The sequence below is a fragment of the Canis lupus genome, chromosome 4 (assembly GCF_003254725.2).
Source record: "Canis lupus dingo isolate Sandy chromosome 4, ASM325472v2, whole genome shotgun sequence".
Lineage (NCBI taxonomy): Eukaryota > Metazoa > Chordata > Mammalia > Carnivora > Canidae > Canis > Canis lupus.
Window position 1 is genome coordinate 18,271,091 of NC_064246.1, and position 19,218 is coordinate 18,290,308.

The window sequence follows — 19,218 nt, forward strand, 5'->3', positions numbered from 1 at the left end:
CTATATAAATATTGATGCAGAAAAAAATTATAAATTTTTTAATTGTGACAGTGTAACTATATCATGCTTTAATAAAGTACTTTTAATGCAAGCACCACACTTTTTTGTTGTTGTTGTTAATGATAGAACAGACCTATATAGAACTGATCTATAATATAGAATAAGTCTCCACTGTTCTCTATCTGGTTTTTATACTTTGAATATGATGTTACCTTAAAATGTACTGATCATAAACAATGTATATAGTTTTAAATAACTACATTTTATAACTCAGTTCACAAAGAAAATGTCAAGAGTGAATATCTCTGTTTTTATAAAATTTCCCATGTAGTTAGGTGAAGAGGATTTAAATGTAGGAAACAAAGTACATAAATCACCATCAAAATGGTGGATGCAAACTTGCAAGAAGATATTAAATGACGCCATGGAAATTTAAATGTTGCTATAATATATTGAATTATTGAGATACACAAAACACCAATTTTTCATTCCTCTCATGACCATTTCTCACATATACTATTTGAACTTTATAAACAAACAAAAACCCACATCTGAAATGTCCTAAAATAGACTACATTGAAAAGGCAGCTGGTCTGGATGGCACTGGATATTTTAAAATCAATATATTAAAATTAAGTGTTAGGTTTTTGGCAGTTTCAAGTATATCTTTTTTCTGGCTTAGATTTTTTAATAGTCATATTCTAAAATTATCATTCAACAAGTACTTGTGTTATGAAAACCTGAAATTTCAAACCAGCTGATTCCCTCCAAGAAAATCTATGGTGTAGGAAGAAAATAAGCACATATAAAATTATAAGTGGATGTTTAAATGATTAAGTCATTTGTAGATTCTTGTTAATTATACCTTTTAAAAATTGTTATGGAAAACAGATTGAAAATTGATTGCTATAATCTATAATTATTACAGAGATGATTAAAATAATATAGTAAACATGGATTTTGCTTTGAATATTCTTCTAATTAAACTCCATAGGTCCTTATAACAAGCTATTAAATGCTAACATATGAAACAGTAATCACAAAATAAATTAAAAAATTTAGATGATTAGGTTTCGAAGACCAACTGTCACACAATTCCTTTGCTGAGAGAAAGACAGCCTTGGTGTCTTTCCCAACAGAAACTATTTTACCACATTATAATTGAGGGCTTGTTTCTTCCACTAGCCTATAGATCCCTTATAAATAAGTCCAATATGTCTTACTCATCATTGTTATCTCTAAGGTAAATAGAAATTGTCAATAAATTTTTGTTGTTAAACACAATAAATGATTAACTTGTCAATACCAAAGTGCATGTTGGGTGCTTGCTTCAAAGACATTCATCCTCCATTACTTACTATCACAATTGCCATAAAGATGGTAGCACAGAATGTCACTTAAATCATGCTGTCAAGATGCTATGGGATAGCTTTGAGCTTTAGTTTTGAGTTTTCATATGCCCAAAGTAAGAAGTTTCTATTCCTTAAAACCGGTTCTGGTTATTTTGATGCCTTAGATCCAATCCAAAAGAAGGAAAATGTCTCTCATGCAGATCTGCTTATCAAGAGGCAAGAGCTTTCATCAAAATCCTTAGTAAAGGGAAATTTATAAAATTCTAGGAAAGGTTATACACGGGTCTTCAATTTTACATGTAATAACAAGTACGACAAAAGTTAAAGTTTCGTAAAGCTTCATGGTAAGATTACATTGTTTATTATTCTATACACTCTAGACTTTTATGGATGCTTGAAATATTTCACAGTTTTTAAAAATCTGGCCATTATTTTGATACCCTCACCCACAAAACAAGGTGAAAAAAATGGTATAATTTCTCACAAAATATCCCATCAGAATCTGACCCTGAGTGATAAAGGTTTAGGTTAACCTTCACAAAGCATTTTCTTAAACTGTATTACTGAGATTCACAATAAAGTTCAAGAACACTGGATGATCTCCATTATTTGGTGAGTTAGAGGTGTTGGATATGAGTTGCCTGGGGAAATCACTGTTACCCCAGGCACACAATCAAACATGTCGCTTGTCTTTGCACCTTGACATTTATTTCTCCTGTAACTTCTTTATCATAAAGTTTTAAGAAATGTAGAACACATAATAAAATACAAAAAATAATCTATGTATTTCCATAATAATGGATGTTATTTTTTATGAGATTTTGTTCTGATATTACTTTTAAAGAATAAAACATTACAACCTAAGTCCCACATGTACTCTTTCTCAGTCTCATCCAACTCCTTCTCCAGAGTTAACCACTCTCATGTATTTGTTATGTGTGGTATTTATGGCACTCTATTGTTCACATTGCTCTAAAACTTGATAATTTACTCAATATGGCTTAAAAAAATCTGTTCCATTGACATATGAAACAAGTTTATTTTAACTACTATGTTTGCTGCTATTTATTCATTCTCCTACGGATAGATGTTTAAATTATTTCAAACTTTCACTATTTATTTATTTTTTAATTTTTATTTATTTATGATAGTCACAGAGAGAGAGAGAGGCGCAGAGACACAGGCAGAGGGAGAAGCAGGCTCCATGCACCGGAAGCCTGATGTGGGATTCGATCCCGGGTCTCCAGGATGGTGCCCTGGGCCAAAGGCAGGCGCCAAACCGCTGCGCCACCCAGGGATCCCAAACTTTCACTATTTAAAAAGACCCATAATGATCATACTTGTACAAATTTTCTTTATGAATAAGTGTACAACTTTCTCCAATGTATATACCAAAAGATATTTGTGGCAAAATAGTCCAGGTACCACATAGTGCTACTTGTTCTTCAAACAGATTATAATAATTTATCTTCCCAGAAGCAGTATGACAGAGTCCTCATTTTACTATATCTCATCGATATTTGCCATTTTTAATGTCTTGACATGTGATAGCTATATAACATGTCATGCAAGATAATTCTTAAGTTATTTTGATAAACTATGTACTAACTATTGGGAGGATTTAACAAGGTAGCTCCTTTAAAGACTTTTAAATGACTTTAAAGAGGTTTATCTTTATAAACCTGTTTTATCTTTTGTCTATATACCTTTAATCTATATACCTGCTTCAAATTTTAGCAATGGCCTGCCAGTGATGCTAGTAATAATGTCTCTCTCTTAATGGGCCACTTACTATGACCTAATAACTTTTCAAAGCATTTAAAATATATCATTTTCTTAATTCTTCCAATGATGTGAAAATGTGAGTGATAAGACATATGTTGTTTTGTTTGTTACCTTGTTCTATCTCCAGGATTTAGAAGTCTCATCACCTACTAGGTGCTCAGTACACATTTATTAAATAAATATTAAATAAAATTTATTTATATAAATAAATATTAGTCAGTGCAGCATCCTCTAACAAAATAATACAGACTGGGTAGTTTATAAACAACAGATATTTATTTCTCACTGTTGTAGAGAGTGGGAGGTCCAAGATCGAGGCACCAGCAAGACTACATTCTGGTGAGAGCCCTCTTCCAGTTCACTCCAATGCCTTCTCTATATTCTCGATATTCTCACATACTGGAAGAGGCTAGGGATTTCTGTGGGGTCTCCTTTATAAGAACATTAATCCCTTTCACAAGGGCTTTATCCTCTTGACCCAAGTACTACTCGAAGGCTCTGCCTTCTAATACTTTCACGTAGGACACTAGGGTTTCAACATAGGAATTTGGGAGAACACAAACTTTCAGACCATAGCAAAATGATATAATTATGAACATTTTAGAGAAGGGCATTTAGTGAGTAGAAGTTATTTCTCTAAGATCATAAATTTGGTAGGAAATGACAAAATCATCAATCCTAAGCATACTTAACCCCCTCCAGACTCTTCTTTTATTTCCCATGGATTTTAGGGATATGGGATATAGTCCACTATCTTGATGCCTCATCTATAGGATTTCCTTTAGTGGTGAAATCTTAGTAGGAATTATATATGCTTTGTGAGAATGTAATTCTTAGCTGTATTTCTCAAATATACATAAATTGTTCACAGCACAAGCTCTGGAGCCACTCTGTAAGCACAGGTTTTTACTGTTCTGTTAAGATTCTCCAGGATGCTATTAAAGTCCCTAAAACTATGCCAACACAAACTTGCAAGCTCAGATACATGACTTCATGATTTCAGATCTTGTATTTAGAAGGAGGCATACTTTTTTTCATTTCTCCTACTTCTGGAGAAAATGTAGGTAAGAAGCATCTTGCTTTTCCTGCCTAAGACACCCTCATCTCTCGCTAGAGACTTTGGTTTTTTCAGAATGCTCAGGAGCATATCTTAGAATTACAAGTATGTGGGGGAGTATTGTATGTCAAGGAGAAACTTTTCTTCTAATCCCTCATCTAATCTATAAAATTTCCCACAGGATCCACAATATTAAGGATTTTTATTTATCCAAATTACACCTATTAAATGAATGTGCATACAGTTGAGACACTGCCCAGAAATAACTAAATACAAATGAAATGCTGGTAATAACTTTGATTCTGTTTTTGCTGAAAGTTTCTGAAAGTTGCGTCTATTACAAATCATATGGTAACATGTGTGTGAACACATGTTCAGTGAGGAAATTTTAGAAAATTCTTTATTAAAGGTCTATTTTATCATTCAGAGTCTTTGTAAGTATATATCTAGGGCATCTTCAGAATTTAGGAAATATTAATTACCTTCATATACAAGTCTAAGATGCAAGCCCTTAATGCTATTTATTTCATCAGTAAGATTATTGATGTTTACTTCAGCTCTACCTTAAAGTTCTGATAAAAATTCTCAAATCTGATTTTGACAAAGTCAAAAGAGGACTCCTAATTATGGCTTTTCTAAAAATCGACTTCATAATGTTCAAACAATAGTCCTGCAGGATATCTATTGTTCATTCAAATGAGAGCATCTTAAAAGAACTTGCCTGTGAGTACATGGGATGATACATGATAAATTCCAGTTCACATGCCCAAACTATTCTTTAGTCATGAAAGTATAGGCAGTTATTCAAAACCTAAGTAGCAATTGAGCAATAATGGATTACTTCAGGAGAGTGTCTCTCATGAATAAATAAATAAAATCTTTTAAAAAAAAGTTTGTGAAAACAAAGAAATCTAAGAAAGGAGCAAATGCCACTGAGTGCCTAAGGTAGACAAATTTTGTCTCTAGTCAATAGCCATTTTCCCTTCTTTCTCTGCTCATGAGACTTCTGATTTTGCTGGCAGAGTAAGTAATTACTCAGAAAGGTTGAATTATGACCAGTCTAAGCCCAGTAATCTGCTAGAATCTGTTATATCAACTCTCAAGAGTTGTTTTTATGCATCTCTTCAGTGACATCAATTGGTAGCTTAAAACCTGCCAATATGGCAGTATTTATGGCACAGAAATCGGGAAGTGCTACAAATTAGGAATACCATTTCCTCTGGCCCCTAGTCAGTTATTAACCATTTACCACCTTTCTAAGCCCATCATGGAAATCCCAATTCCTTTTGCCAGCAGTTGGTGCAGGGGTAGGTACAGGAACAAGTTTTGACCTAAGACACATAAAAAAAAGTCTGATGGAAGCCACCCAGTAAAGATTTCCTCCTGATAAAGTCAACAAGCTACCTTGCCTTCCTGCTTTAGGTAGCATTATACAATGCTTTGAGATGTAGTGCTCTGAGATACAACCTTGAAGGAAGGTCAGTAGAATCCAGAGATGTCAACATAGGTCATTAATAACCGTAGACCACTACCAACTAGAGCATCCAAAGGGCAGGAAAGTAGGAACAATTCGCCCTGAGTATAGAAAATAATGAAGTACATTATCTGTAGAGAATTTTAAAACAATAATGAAACACATTAAATATTAATCCACTTTTTAATTATTATTCTGTATTGACAACTCTAAACAATGTTAGTTATAAAATTCTATTACTCCCATATCTTGACTATTCCTATCCAAGCCCTTTGTATGTTTGGGCTAGTCAGTCTAGAATCAACTATCTTAAACATCTAGTTACTTGGGGTAATTAAAGATTTTTGTTATTTAGAAAACTTCCATATGAGTTTTCTGTTATGTGTAGGCAAAACACGCTGAAGTGCTAAAGCAGTTCACAGAAAGTAGCAGACTCAGAATGTTGGTAGGTCAGGTTAATCGAGCACTGAAAAGAAAAAGCATGAGCTACTTCTCTAAGGACCTACAGACCTGCTCAGATCTCAGGCTTCCCACAGCTCCAATCATGCAAGGACAGGCCAATTACAGTTCCCATTCTTGTGTGTCCAGGAGCTTCTCCCTACTGTGTCATTAGTATACCTATAATAAACTGCCTTTACATAGAGTAGTGTGAGAAGGTTTCTTCGTTTTGTAACCAAAAGAACTAATTAAAAACAGAATCTAGCATTTAATAAATAAATGAAAGATTGCCCCAATATAAGATTTTGCTTGGATACACATGGCACAAAATCTATACTAAGAAGGCCGCAAACAGACAAAACTATGCTTAACATAGCATTGTTAATAATGATTAAAATTGTAATTTATCTAATTGCTAATGAAAGAAGAACAGATTTTTTTGATAAGTGTATAAGGATGTGGGAAAATTCAGCCAAATATTATTATATACCTCATGACACAATTATTTAAAACCATAAATATGCTTAAACACATAAATAATATGTATTAAATATATATATATATATACACACACACTTGGATGGAAAAAAATCAGATATCCATGGTTGTTATTTATGAATAGTGGGATCAAGGTATATTAATATTTTCATCCATACATTTTCTATTATTTTCAAAGTTTTCAGCTCTACAAAAATAAAACAATTTTAAAATAATTATCACACATTTTCTTTTCATTGATGTATCGAGAAAATACATCAGGTTTCCAGAACTATTGTTCAAGAAGAGAATACTACACGCAAGAAAGTAATGAAATCCACAGATTAGACAAAGTATATCAGAAAACTTTTAAAAGATAAAATGACATTAAAAATTCATGAGAATATGCATTTTATAAAAAATTTAATCACAACTAACATCTTTCAAAATAAAGGAAAAATGTATTTTTTTTTATTTGAATAATCTCTGCACCTAAACAAGGGGCTCAAACTCAGAACCCTGAGATCAAAAGTCACAGGCTTTTCTCACTGAGCCAGCCAGGTGCCCAAAAATGTAATTTATTTTAAAGAGAGGCTTAATTTCCCCCCCTCCCCCCTCGAGTGGCTTAATTTTTAAGAAAATAAAAAAGATGAAGAAGTATTTAGTTCTTTGCTGTTATAAAATATAATCAAAAACTTGAGTTTTGCTTCTGAGACTATGGCTTTATGAGACTAATTTCGTAATCCCATGGGATGCTATTCCAGTCTGTGATAAAAGAATCACCTAGGTTTGATATGGAATCTCAAGCCCATCTGTAACTGCTGTAGTTAGATGTTTAGACTTATTATTTGATTATATCACCATTATTTAAATACATATACTGGAAGTTGAAGTATATATGATATCTCAAATCAATGAAGACTTTTTCTTTCTAGCATATATATATTATATATAAAATATATAAATATAAATAAATATGTATATATATATATATTTCTTTTTCTGAGTGGAGAAAAATTCTGTCAGAAAAGAAATCAAAAGATACAAATATATAAAAGGAGGAGAGAATTGTTTATTCAAAAAGTCAGAGAATGCCTAAGATTTCCAGCTACTATTTTCAATTATTTTTTGCCTATGAATAGGAGTTTCTTTTAGAGACAGTGTAAATTGTTGAGTTGTAAGGATTACAAGGCATGAGGTTCATTATCCTAGAGTAGATCACACATAGCAGTACTTTGCTTCAAGAAAGATGATCATTAAAAAGAGTCTCATTATACTGCATAAAATTAATTATATTCAGAATTATCCTGTTTCAGAAAATTGACAAGAGCAAATGTATAAATTAAAAGATCAAAAACATACCAGATACAGCAAGGAAGTCATCAATGCTTGTAATGTCATCTACAGCTTCAGTGAGGACATGGATATGATTCTCCCATGTATGCTTGTACATTTCCATGGTTTTTTTGACCACTTGACTTTTGGGTCTTGCAGCCAAAGCAAGTGCAGCATTAATGATCTGCAAAGATACAGAATGTTCACATGGTGATTTCTTTGGTAATAATTACCAGATAACTATTCTTAAAAGATAAGAATTTTAAAAGATTTTAAAATTTTAAAAGAACTATATTCTTTTAAAAATAAAATATGTACATCTTTAACAACAGGGAAAATGGTAAAATGTCCTCACAAATAACTCTTTGCTTTTAAAATTATTATTTTATTTGTGGCAATGATCTAATTATTTTTAGAACTATTTATTGAATGTCAATGCACTAAAAACTGCAAGAGCTTCAAAGATAATTGGTATCTGCCTTTAAAGAGCTGCTTTATTACTCAATGGGAAGGGCAATATATAACTCAGTTCAGTATGCAATACGTGCCATAATCACAAATAATGACCACTACTCTCTAGAGAGCAGGAGGATCACCTTAAGCAGAGTTTTTTTTTTTTTTAAGATTTTATTTATTTATTTATGAGAGAGTGAGAGAGAGCACAAGCAGAGGGAGAAGCAGGCTCCCCAGTGAGTAAGGAGCCCAAAGCGGGACTTAATCCCAGGTCCCAGGATCATGACTTGAGCCAAAGGCAGATGCTTAACCAACTGAGCCACCCATATGCCCCAACAGAAGTTTTGAATACAAGTTTCAGGGAAGTGTAACATTTTAACTGATTATTTGGATTCACATTGCACAACTCCATTGTGAACATGTACTATGTGCAAAGCACCATGATAGAGCTTTGACTTCCTTGAGGTCTTGCAGAATTTTGCCAGGGGGGGTAAATATTCATTATTAATTAATTTTTTCATTCATTCATTCATTCATTCATTCATTCAGTATTTCAAATATATTGAGTGCATCTTATGTATGAACTGTTGGTGTAGATTTCATTTACAGCAATAAACGAGAGAAATAAAAATCATTGCTTTCATGGAGCTTTTATTACAGTTGAGGCCCAGAAGCAATTACCAAGTTAGATAAGTAAAACATATGGTCTGTAAGGTAGTTGTAAGAACCAAGGAGGAAAGGGCAGAGAAGGGGGATAAGGAATGGAGCAGTGTTGAGGGTAGGAGGTTGATGATTGTAGCATGGCCTCACACTGAAGCAGCCATTTGGGTAAAATCACTATTAGAAACGACTGATGGGACAGAGAAGTGGAAAATTCAAAAGGAGAGAAAATAAAGGAAATGCTGTGAGAATGGTGAGCAGTCTCACCTAGAGGCTTGGGTGTGCAAAAGAAATCAACAGGAGTTCTTGATGGTCCTCCTCAGGACTATGGCCTTATTTGGAAGGCAGTGGGGAGTCATTTTGACTTTGAAGCAATTTGCTCAGAACTAAACTATAGAAAAATTCATATGGCATAGGAGGCTACTGCAGTAGGTTACAGGAGTAAGATAGAGCCTGGACAGCAAGGGTGGAGGTAATGAAAAGGTTTTGATGGAAATTCCAATTAATTAAGGATGAGGATAGGTCAATTTCTGCCAAAAATACCATGCTATCATTAAGAAATATGTGGAAAATACTTTCTAAGGACATGAAAACACAACCAATATAGTACAATAGCAGTAGATTAGAAAGCATTATGCTCCAGTGAAATGACAAACAGTGAAATGCAAACATGCTAGGAATAAAAGTGAAATGAATACACACACCAACTAACTGGTTTTCTTGGATGGGTGGAATTTCCAGTGCTTTTTATTTATTTGTGTGTGTAACTGAATTTTTCAGATTTTTTTATGGTGAATATATTTTAATTGTATGGTCAGCATAAATGAAGCTATTCTTCAAAGAAAGATGATTACGAAGGTTTTTCCATGAGTAATGGGGAAAAATTATTTTAATCTTAATGGAGGAGAGTACAGAGAGTTAAAAAGTCAGTCAGGGTTACAGAAACAAACACATACAATTGTTTTGGAAGACAGTGTTGATGAGAGGTGTTAGATCTCAACTTTCCTATTAGAGAAGTTGACTTTGAAGTGACTCGGCTCTCCATATAAATCACACAGTTACCTGAGATATGGAATTGGAGCTCATAAAAAAGTTGTCATTTATTTAGCCATTTATTTGTCCATGTATTGAAACAAATTAGTTTTACATAGCAATAATGTAGGAGACTCTACACTGGATACTGACATCACAATCAAAATGATTTCACCATAGTTTCTTCTTTTTTGAAAAAAAAAAAAACTATTTATTTCAGAGAGAGAGAGAGAGTATAAGCACGCCAGCATGAGCAGAAGGAGGGGCAGAAGGAGAGAGAGAATCTCAAACAGATTCCAGGCTAAGCAAAAAGCCCAGTGTAAGGCTCCATCCTAGGACCCTGAGATCAGGGCCTGAGCTGAAACCAAGAGTTGGTGTTCAACCAACTGAGCCACCTAGGCACCCCGAGAGTCTACCATAGTTCCTAAAACAGCCCACAATCAAGTAGGGCAATCAGCCAAAAGCCAGACAATTATAACATAGCAGTGATTCTTAGACTTCAGCCTACATCACTTGGCAGGCTTGTTAAAACACATATCCCTGAACTCACACTCTAGAGTTTCTGATTCAGCTGATGTGCTTTGGGGCCTCATAATTTGCATTTCTCACAAGTTCCCTGGTATTAGTGATTCTACTGGCCTGGCATTCTCATTCTGAGAAGATTTGGAAGAAAAAGAAGATAATAATAATAAGAGAACATACCTTTGAGAAGTCGCAACATATAGAAGGAAAAAATAAACTGGAAGGGATAAAGATGAGAGAAGGAATCATCAAGAAGGAGGTAGAAAACAAAGGTATTAAAGAGACGAGCAAGGAAATCTTTTCAAAGGGTTAAATGCTGTAGGAAAGTCAAGAATAATGAAGACTGTTTTAGCTTTCAGGTTTGGAAAATAGGAGTTGATGGTGTAGCAGAATATTGGACACAAGATTCAGATTTCACCAAACTAGGGGGGCAATAAGAATAAAAAGAATCATTTTCTGCTCAGTAACCCTTTGGAGGGGGTTACTGCCCCTTACTTAAGTGACTTGCAACGAGTTATTGGAGGTAGAGGAGGGGAGAAATTGGTTGCTTAAAAATATTATGTTGATATTCTTTCCTTTTATTTCTTTTTTATGAAAGGGGAACACATTGAATTTTAAGGAAACACACACTCTTTTTAGAAATAACTACTGCACAATATTCCTTGGCTTCAGTTTTAGAGTTTTATTAACCTATTAACTTACAATGTACGTTTGTGCACAGTGCAAAGGCTCTGGTCTCTGGTGTTTCATTGTCCCTGCAATTGGACAACTGTGTAAACATGTGGTTGTGCTGAAATTATGCCTTCACAGAAAGGCATACTCTTAAAGTACTGGTGTGGAACACTCAGTGGAAATATGGAGTCATGAATATAAGACAGGCTATATTTTGTAAGGACATTTTCAGTTCTGCTTCTGATCCAATTTATCTGATTCAACAGTGCACACTATGAGAAAACTTTATCCTACTTGAGTCTCCCAATATTTAGCTTAAATCTAAAAGCTGACAAAATTCAGAAGATGTGCTAACCCTCTTTAAGGAAGAAGAAATCTTCTTCCCAATGTCACACTCCTAGCATTTTAGCTATATTTCTGGAGGGGAAAAAGACAATTCTCAAATCCTCTTCATGCATAACTAAAGGTGAATGAGATATGTTACTTTCTGAGGGATTTTTCTTCAGATTATGGTAGAGATGTGTACATGTCAGAATCCCCCCCCTGACCCTGTGAATCACCTAGTCAGCTCACGCTTCAAAGAGTCTCTTTAACTTCAAGAGCTTATTATATTTTAACAGGACTATTTTAATCACCTTCTCAGTAGTTACCTGATTCCAGGTTTATTCCAAGCTATTCTCCGTACTACAAACACATTTCTTTTTCAAATGCGGAAGTGACCTTCCTTTGCTGATAACCTTTGATAGAATCCTAGTTGACCAAAAATAAAATCCAAATTCCTTTTCTCTGATTTACAGTCTAAAAACCTTCCCTGCAAGTTCACTGTGATGGAAAAATTAACCCCCCTCCATCAACCTCATTTTAGGCTATGTTCCAGCCATATTGTCTTAAGCTCCATTTTCTGGTGATACCATGTATCTTTACACCACTATGGTTTTAATTTTACAACTGAAACCTCCTTAACGTCCTTGTTCGTTCCTTTTCCTGCTCTGGTCTATCTGAAGAAATGTTTCCTACCTCTAAAAACCTGCTGAAATGTTACTATATACTGTGAATCTTGACCTATTCTCTCGAACCAGGTAACTGAATTGTATTCTGTGTTTGAAAAGCTCTTTTTTCATATAACAAGATTGTTATGGTATTGCATGATTGTTTATACACATTTCTGCTTCACATGAGCCTCTTTCATATGTGGGTGGGACTATGTCTCATTCACCATTGCTTCTTAGTACACCAATCATGTCAGTCATAGTTATTACTATATTTATAAACTGTTCCTGAAATGCAGTATTCTGCTTTCTCTCTCTACAAATTGGACTATTCTAGATACCTTACAGAAGTGGAAGCATATGATGTTTGATATTTTGTGTCTAGCTTTTCCACATATAATATCTTCAAGGTTCATCCATGTTGTAGAATGTGTCAAAACTTCATTTCTTTTTAAGGCTGAATAATATTCCACTATACATACATATCATATTTGCTTACTTATTCTTCTGGTGATGAAAAGTGGGTCATTTCCACCATTTGATTGTTATGAACAATGCCGCTATGAACATTGATTTACAAATTTGTGGTTGAGTCTTGACTTTTAAATGTTTAACATGTATATCTAAAAAGAGAATTGCTGAATCATATGATAATTTTATATTCAACTTTTTTAGGAAATTCTATACTATTTTCCACAATGGCTGCAGCTTTTTACATTCCCACAATGCACAAAAGTTCCATTTTCCCTTCATATTTGCCAAAAATTATATTCTTTTTTAAAGAAAATAATATCCATCATAATGTGTGTGAAGTGGTATCTCATTGTGGTTTTCATTGTATTTCCCTAATGATCACAGATGTTAAGTATTTTTTCATGGCCTTATTGGCCATTTGTTTTTTGTTTTTTGTTTTTCTTTTTTTTTTTAAGATTTCATTTATTTATTCATGAAAGACACAGAGGGAGAGAGAGGCAGAGACACAGGCAGAGGGAGAAGCAGGCTCCCTGCAGGGAGCCCAACATGGGACTCCCTTATTGGCCATTTGTATATCTTCTTTGGAGAAAAGGCTATTTGAAACTTTTGCTCATTTTTAAATTCAATTGTTTCTTTGGTTGTTGAGTTTTAGGATTTTAAAATATTTCTGGATATTAATCTCTGATCAGATATATGATTTGCAAATATTTTCTCCCATTCTGAGTTTTGCCTTTTTTTTTTTTTTTTGAGTTTTGCCTTTTTATTCCCTTGGTAGTGCCCTCTGTTACACAAAAGGTCTTCATTTTAATAAAGTCTAACTGATCTACTTTTTTCTTTACTTTCCTGTGTTTTTGGTGTTATATGCAAGAAATCATTACCAAATTTAGTAACATGAAGATTTTGCCCAATGGTTTCTTGAATTCTGCAGTTTTAGCTGGTATATTAAGATCTTAGATCCATTTTGAATTAATTTCTGTACATGGTGCAAGGGAAGGGTCCAACTTCATTCTTTTCATGTGTATATCCAGCTTTCCCAGTACTATCTGTTCAACAGACTGTTCTTTATCTTTTGAAAGGTCTTGGCACCTTTGTCAAAAATCATATAACCATAACTTGGAGATATTACAGAATCTATTCTAGGCAACTACAACAAAGTAAGTCAAATGAAATTTTTTTCCAGTGCAAACTATAGTCTATTAAGTGTACAACAGCATTATCTCTAAAAAAAAATGTATATACCTTAATTATAAAATATTGCTAAAAACATGCTAACCATCATCTGAGCTTTCAGTGACTGATGTTTTTGCTGATGGAAGGTCTTGCTTGATGTTGATGGCTGATGACAGACCAGGGCGGTGGTTGCTGAGGGTTGAGATGACCATGTCAATTTCTTAAAATAAGACAACAATGATGTTTGCTTCATAAATTGACTCTACCTTTCGTAAACAATTTCTCTATAGAATGTGATGCTGTTTTACAGCATCTACCCACTGTAGGATATTTTTTTTAATTGAGTCAAATATTCTCAAATCCTGTCACTGCTTTTTCAACTAAGTTTACATGATATCCTAAATCTTTTGTTTTCATTTCAGTAATTTTCACAGAATCTTAACCAGGAGTAGATTCCATCTCAAGAAACCACTTTCTTTAGTCATCCAAAAGAAACAACTCCTTTGATAAAGGAACTCTTGTGCACAGTTAGTGGATATGTGAACTGGTGCAACCACCATGGAAAATAGTATGGAGCTTCCTCAAAAATTTAAAAATGGAACTATCATATGATCTAGTAATTCCCCTATTATTTGCCCAAAGAGTATAAAAACACTAATTTGAAAAAATATATGCTCCCTTATATTTATTGTAGCATTATTTACAATAGCCAAATTATAAAAAGAACCCAAGTGTCTATTGTAGACATATATGTATTACAGAATATTAATGACCATAAAAAAATAATAAAATCTTGCAATTTGCAACAACATGGATGGATCTAGAGAGTATAATATAAGTGAAATGTCAGAGAAAAAAAAATCACTCATATATGGAATTTAAGAAACAAAACAACGGAACAAAGAAAAAAATGGATAAACCCCCAAATAGTCTCTTAATTATAGAGAATAAACTGATTAATTACCATAGGGGAGGTGGATGGGAGGACGGGTAAATAGATGAAGGGGATTAAGAGTACACTTATCATGATGAACACTGAACAATGTATGGAATTGTTAAATCACTATATTGTACAACTGAAACTAATATAATCCAAGAAACTAATATAATTCTTTATATTAACTATATTGGAGTTAACTTTTTTTAAAGTTAGTGAAAGAAAAATAAGCGACTCCTCTGTTCAAGTTTTATCATAAGATTGCAGCATCTTCATGCTCCACTTCTAACTCTAGTTCTCTCACTATTTCTATCATATCTGTAGTAACTGCCTTCACTGAAGTCTTGAACCCCAAAAGTTATCCATGAGGGCTGGAATCAACTTCTTCCAAACTGTTAATGTTGATATTTTACCTCTTCCCATGAATCACAAATGTTCTTAATTGCATTACAAATGGTGAATCCTTTCCAGAAGATTTTCAAATTACTTTGCCCAGATCGATCAGAGAAATCACTATTTATAGTAGCTATAGTCTTGTGAAACATATTTCTTAATAAGGCTTGAACGTTGAAGTTACTCCTTGATCCATGGGTCACAGAATGGTTGGTTGTGTTAGCAGGGATGAAAACAACATTAATCTCATTATATCTTTTTTTTTAAGATTTATTTATTTATTTGTTCATGATAAACATAGAGAGAGAGATTGGCAGAGACACAGGCAGAGGGAGAAGCAGGCTCCATGCCGGGAGCCCGACTCGGACTCCATCCTGGGACTCCAGGATCATTCCCGGGGCCAAAGGCAGGAGCTAAATCACTGAGCCACCCAGGGATCCCCTCACTGTATGTCTTGATCACAGTTCTGTGTGACCAGGTGCATTGCCAATGAGCAGTAATATTTTGAAAAGAATCTTTTTAGCTTAGTAGTAGTTCTCAACAATTGTCTTAAAATATTTGGTAAATCATGTTGTAAGCAGATATGCTGTCATCCAGGCTTTGTTGTTCCATTCACTGAATGCGGGCAGAATAGATTTAGCATAATTCTCAAGGGCCCTAGAATTTTTGGAATAATAAATGGGTGTATCTTCAACTCAGTCACTAGCTGCATTGGTTCTTGACAAGAGAGTCAGCCTGTCTTTGAAACTTTGAAGTCAGGCATTGACTTCTCTCTAGCCATGAAAGTCCTTGATAATATCTACTTCCAATATTGGGTTGTTTTGTCTACATTGAAAATTTATTGTTAAGTATAACCACCTTCGTGAATGATCTTAGTTTAATCTTCAGGATAATTTGCTACAGCTTCTACATTAGCATCTGCTGCCTACCTTGCACTTTGATTTTACAGAGATGACTTCTTTCCTTAAACCTCATGAACCACATCTGCTAACTTCAAAATTTTTTTCTGCAGCTTCCTCACCTCTCTTAGCCTTCACAGAATTGAAAAGAGTTAGGGTCTTGCTCTAGATTAAGCTTTGGCATAAGAAAATGTTGTCATACTATGATCTATTCAGACCACTCAAACTTTCTCCATATCAGCAATAAGGCTGTTTCACTTTGTATCATTTGTGTGTTCACTGGAATAGCACTTGTAATTCATTCAAAATATTTTCCTTTGCAATCACAACTTTGCTAACTACCTGGCAGAAAAGGCCTAGCCTCTGGCTTATCCTGGCTTTTTGACATGCCTTTCTCTGTAAACTTAATCATTTTTTTGAAGATTTTATTTATTTATTCATGACAGACACAAAGCGAGAGAGAGGCAGAGACACAGGCAGAGAAAGAAGCAAGCTCCATCAGGGAGCCTGACTCGGGACTCGATCCCAGGTCTCCAGGATCACACTCCGGGGCTGAAGGCAGTGCTAAACCACTGGGCCACCGGGGCTGCCCAGCTTAATCATTTTTTAAATAAAGTGAGAGTGAGAGTGTGCAAATCTCCTTTTCACTTGAACACTAAGAGGCTATTGTACAGTTATCAATTGGCCTAATTTAAGTATTGTTGCATCTCAGGGAATAGGAATGCCTAAGAGGAAGACTCAGAGGAATGGCCAGTCTGTGTAGCAGTCAGAACATACGCAGTTATCAGTTAAAATTGTCATCTTATCTGGGCATGGTTTGTGGCACCCCAAAACAAATTGTAACTGGTGTTACAATTACACCAGTAACATCAAATATCCTTGATGACAGATCACCATAACAAATATAATGTTTAAAAAATTTTTGGAATATTGTTAGAATTACAATATGACATGAAATGCCAAGTTAACAAATGTTACTGGAAAAATGGTGGCAATAGATTTGCTTGATTCAGGGTTCTCATAAACCCTTGATTTATAAAGCAACAGCAACAACAACAATAACAAAACAAAAAACAAAACACATTATCTGTGAACTGCAATAAAGTGAAGTATAATAAAATAATGCAGGCCTGATATGCAAATATTTATGTCTGGGTTGTCTATTCTATTCCATTTGTTTATAATTCTGTAAGTCTGTTTGTAAGCCAGTACCATACTTATTTGATTACTGTAGTTTATAGTTTTTGAAATTAGGAAATGAGAGTTCTCCAATTTTGTTCTTTTTCAAGATTGTTTTAGCTATTTGAAGTAACTTGAAATTTCATGTGAATTTAAGAAGTGTTTGTCCTATATCTATAAAATCATTGTTGGGATTTTGAGGAGGATTGCATTGAATCTGCAGATTGCTTTAGGTAATACTGTTACCTTACTAAGTTTTATAATCCATAAACAAAATGTCCTTCCATTTACTTAAATATTCCTTAATTTCATGCAGCCATTTTTTATTATTGTCAGTGTATAATAATAATTTCTTTAAAATTATTCCTCAGCATTTTATTCTTTGTGATGCAATTGTAAGTGGAACTGCTCTCTTAATTTCCATTTCAGATTGTTTATTTGGCTTTTGTGCATTGAGTTGATACCTGTAATTTTGTTAGCTTCACTTATTAACTCTTAATGGTTTGTGTTTGTGTGTGTGACTTTTAGGGTTTTCTGAATATAAGATCCTGTCATCTGTGAACAGTGATAATTTTACTTCTTCCTTTCCAATTTGAGTACCAAAAAAAAATAAATAAATGATTTTTTCGATTTGGGTTTTGTCAGGCAAGTAAAAAAAGGCAAATGAGTTGAGTGACCTAGAGGAGTAGAACTTTAAGCCCCAGGACTTGCTGAGAGCTCTCGTCAACCCATTCCTCTGTATCTGGTGTCTGCTATCCCAACTACATTCACTGCCCATGCTCACTGATAAAGGCTACATTTGATGCTAATTCTCTTTACGAATGATCTTCATTTCTCCATCCTTGTGGATGCCTGTTCAAACCAGTACAGGGTCAGGTTATCTGGCACTCCTGGGAAAAACTAGCTTAGTTTCCAAAATCCCATTTTCCTTTCTTCAGGCTTCTATACTTTCTAGTGGTATATGTGGCCAAAGCCTCGGCATGGCTTGGGCTAAGCCTTTATCACTTTTAAATATTAAATCACATAAGGTATTTTTATTACATTCTGCTCTCATTTGCCTTGGGAAACCCTCATCCATCTAAACTAGATTCATAATATTTAGGATTTTCAGACTGTGTTAAGTTTTTTTGTTTCCCTCCAGGTTTCAGAAGTTTGTATTTCCAGGGCCTCTCACTTGTAACAGGCCCATCTAAGACACTGGAGAGGGCCTAGACATGTGCTCACATGGTCTTTGTTTTTTGTTTGTTTTGTTTTGTTTTGTTTTGTTTTGTTTTGTTTTGTTTCACATGGTCTTTGCTCTAGTAAAATTTCCCACAAGTATTTTGGGATCCAACTAAGGGAAATTGAGTTGAGGGAACTCGAAGGTATACATTTGGTTTGGGTTCAGTGAATATGCTACAAGAGGTTTAGAGTCACCTCTTAATATGTCCTTTTCTACACTCATACTTGTGGTGCTGACATCATATTATGACAGAATGTTTGTTTCCCCTAATTTCATACTCTTTCCTTAACCTTCCCAAACTGCAAAAACAAAGACTGAATCATCTTCTAAGTTTCTGTGCAGAAACTGGTATTACAAAATTAGTTGCTGTTATTTAAGAGGCAATCGGCAGTGTGTAGCAGAAAGAAGAAAGGAACAAAGGAGAGAGAGGGAAAGGACAAAAAAAAAGGAAAGGGAAGAGAAGAAAAGAAAGGAAAAAGTTTCATAGATGCGTCTGCTATATAATAATACCAATATTATATCACTCTTTTAGATTTGGGGATATTTTGATATTTATCAACATTTTAAAACTAATAACTAGTTGTCATTTATTTTTGCATTCTAAAAAATACTCTTTTTTTTTTTTTTTTTTTCCTTAAAGAAGGCCCTCAAATTTATGAGTTTCAAGCCCCACACAGCCTGGTCTGCCATAGCCAAAC

General features: G+C 34.2%; 1 protein-coding gene across 7 annotated transcripts in view; it reads right to left on the minus strand.

The window, feature by feature from the left end:
* The window catches only part of CTNNA3 (catenin alpha 3), a 1,671,697-nt gene that overhangs the window by 546,994 nt on the left and 1,105,485 nt on the right, over positions 1–19,218 (minus strand). For 5 of the 7 annotated variants that reach the window (XM_035715351.2, XM_035715352.2, XM_049108978.1 and 2 more), the window contains one exon: positions 7,946–8,102. In XM_035715351.2, coding sequence (XP_035571244.1) covers positions 7,946–8,102 — 157 coding nt within the window. Of the gene's footprint in view, positions 1–1,067; positions 5,770–7,925; positions 8,103–19,218 lie in introns of those variants that run through there. The other 2 variants (XM_035715355.2, XM_035715356.2) reach the window with 2 other exon arrangements.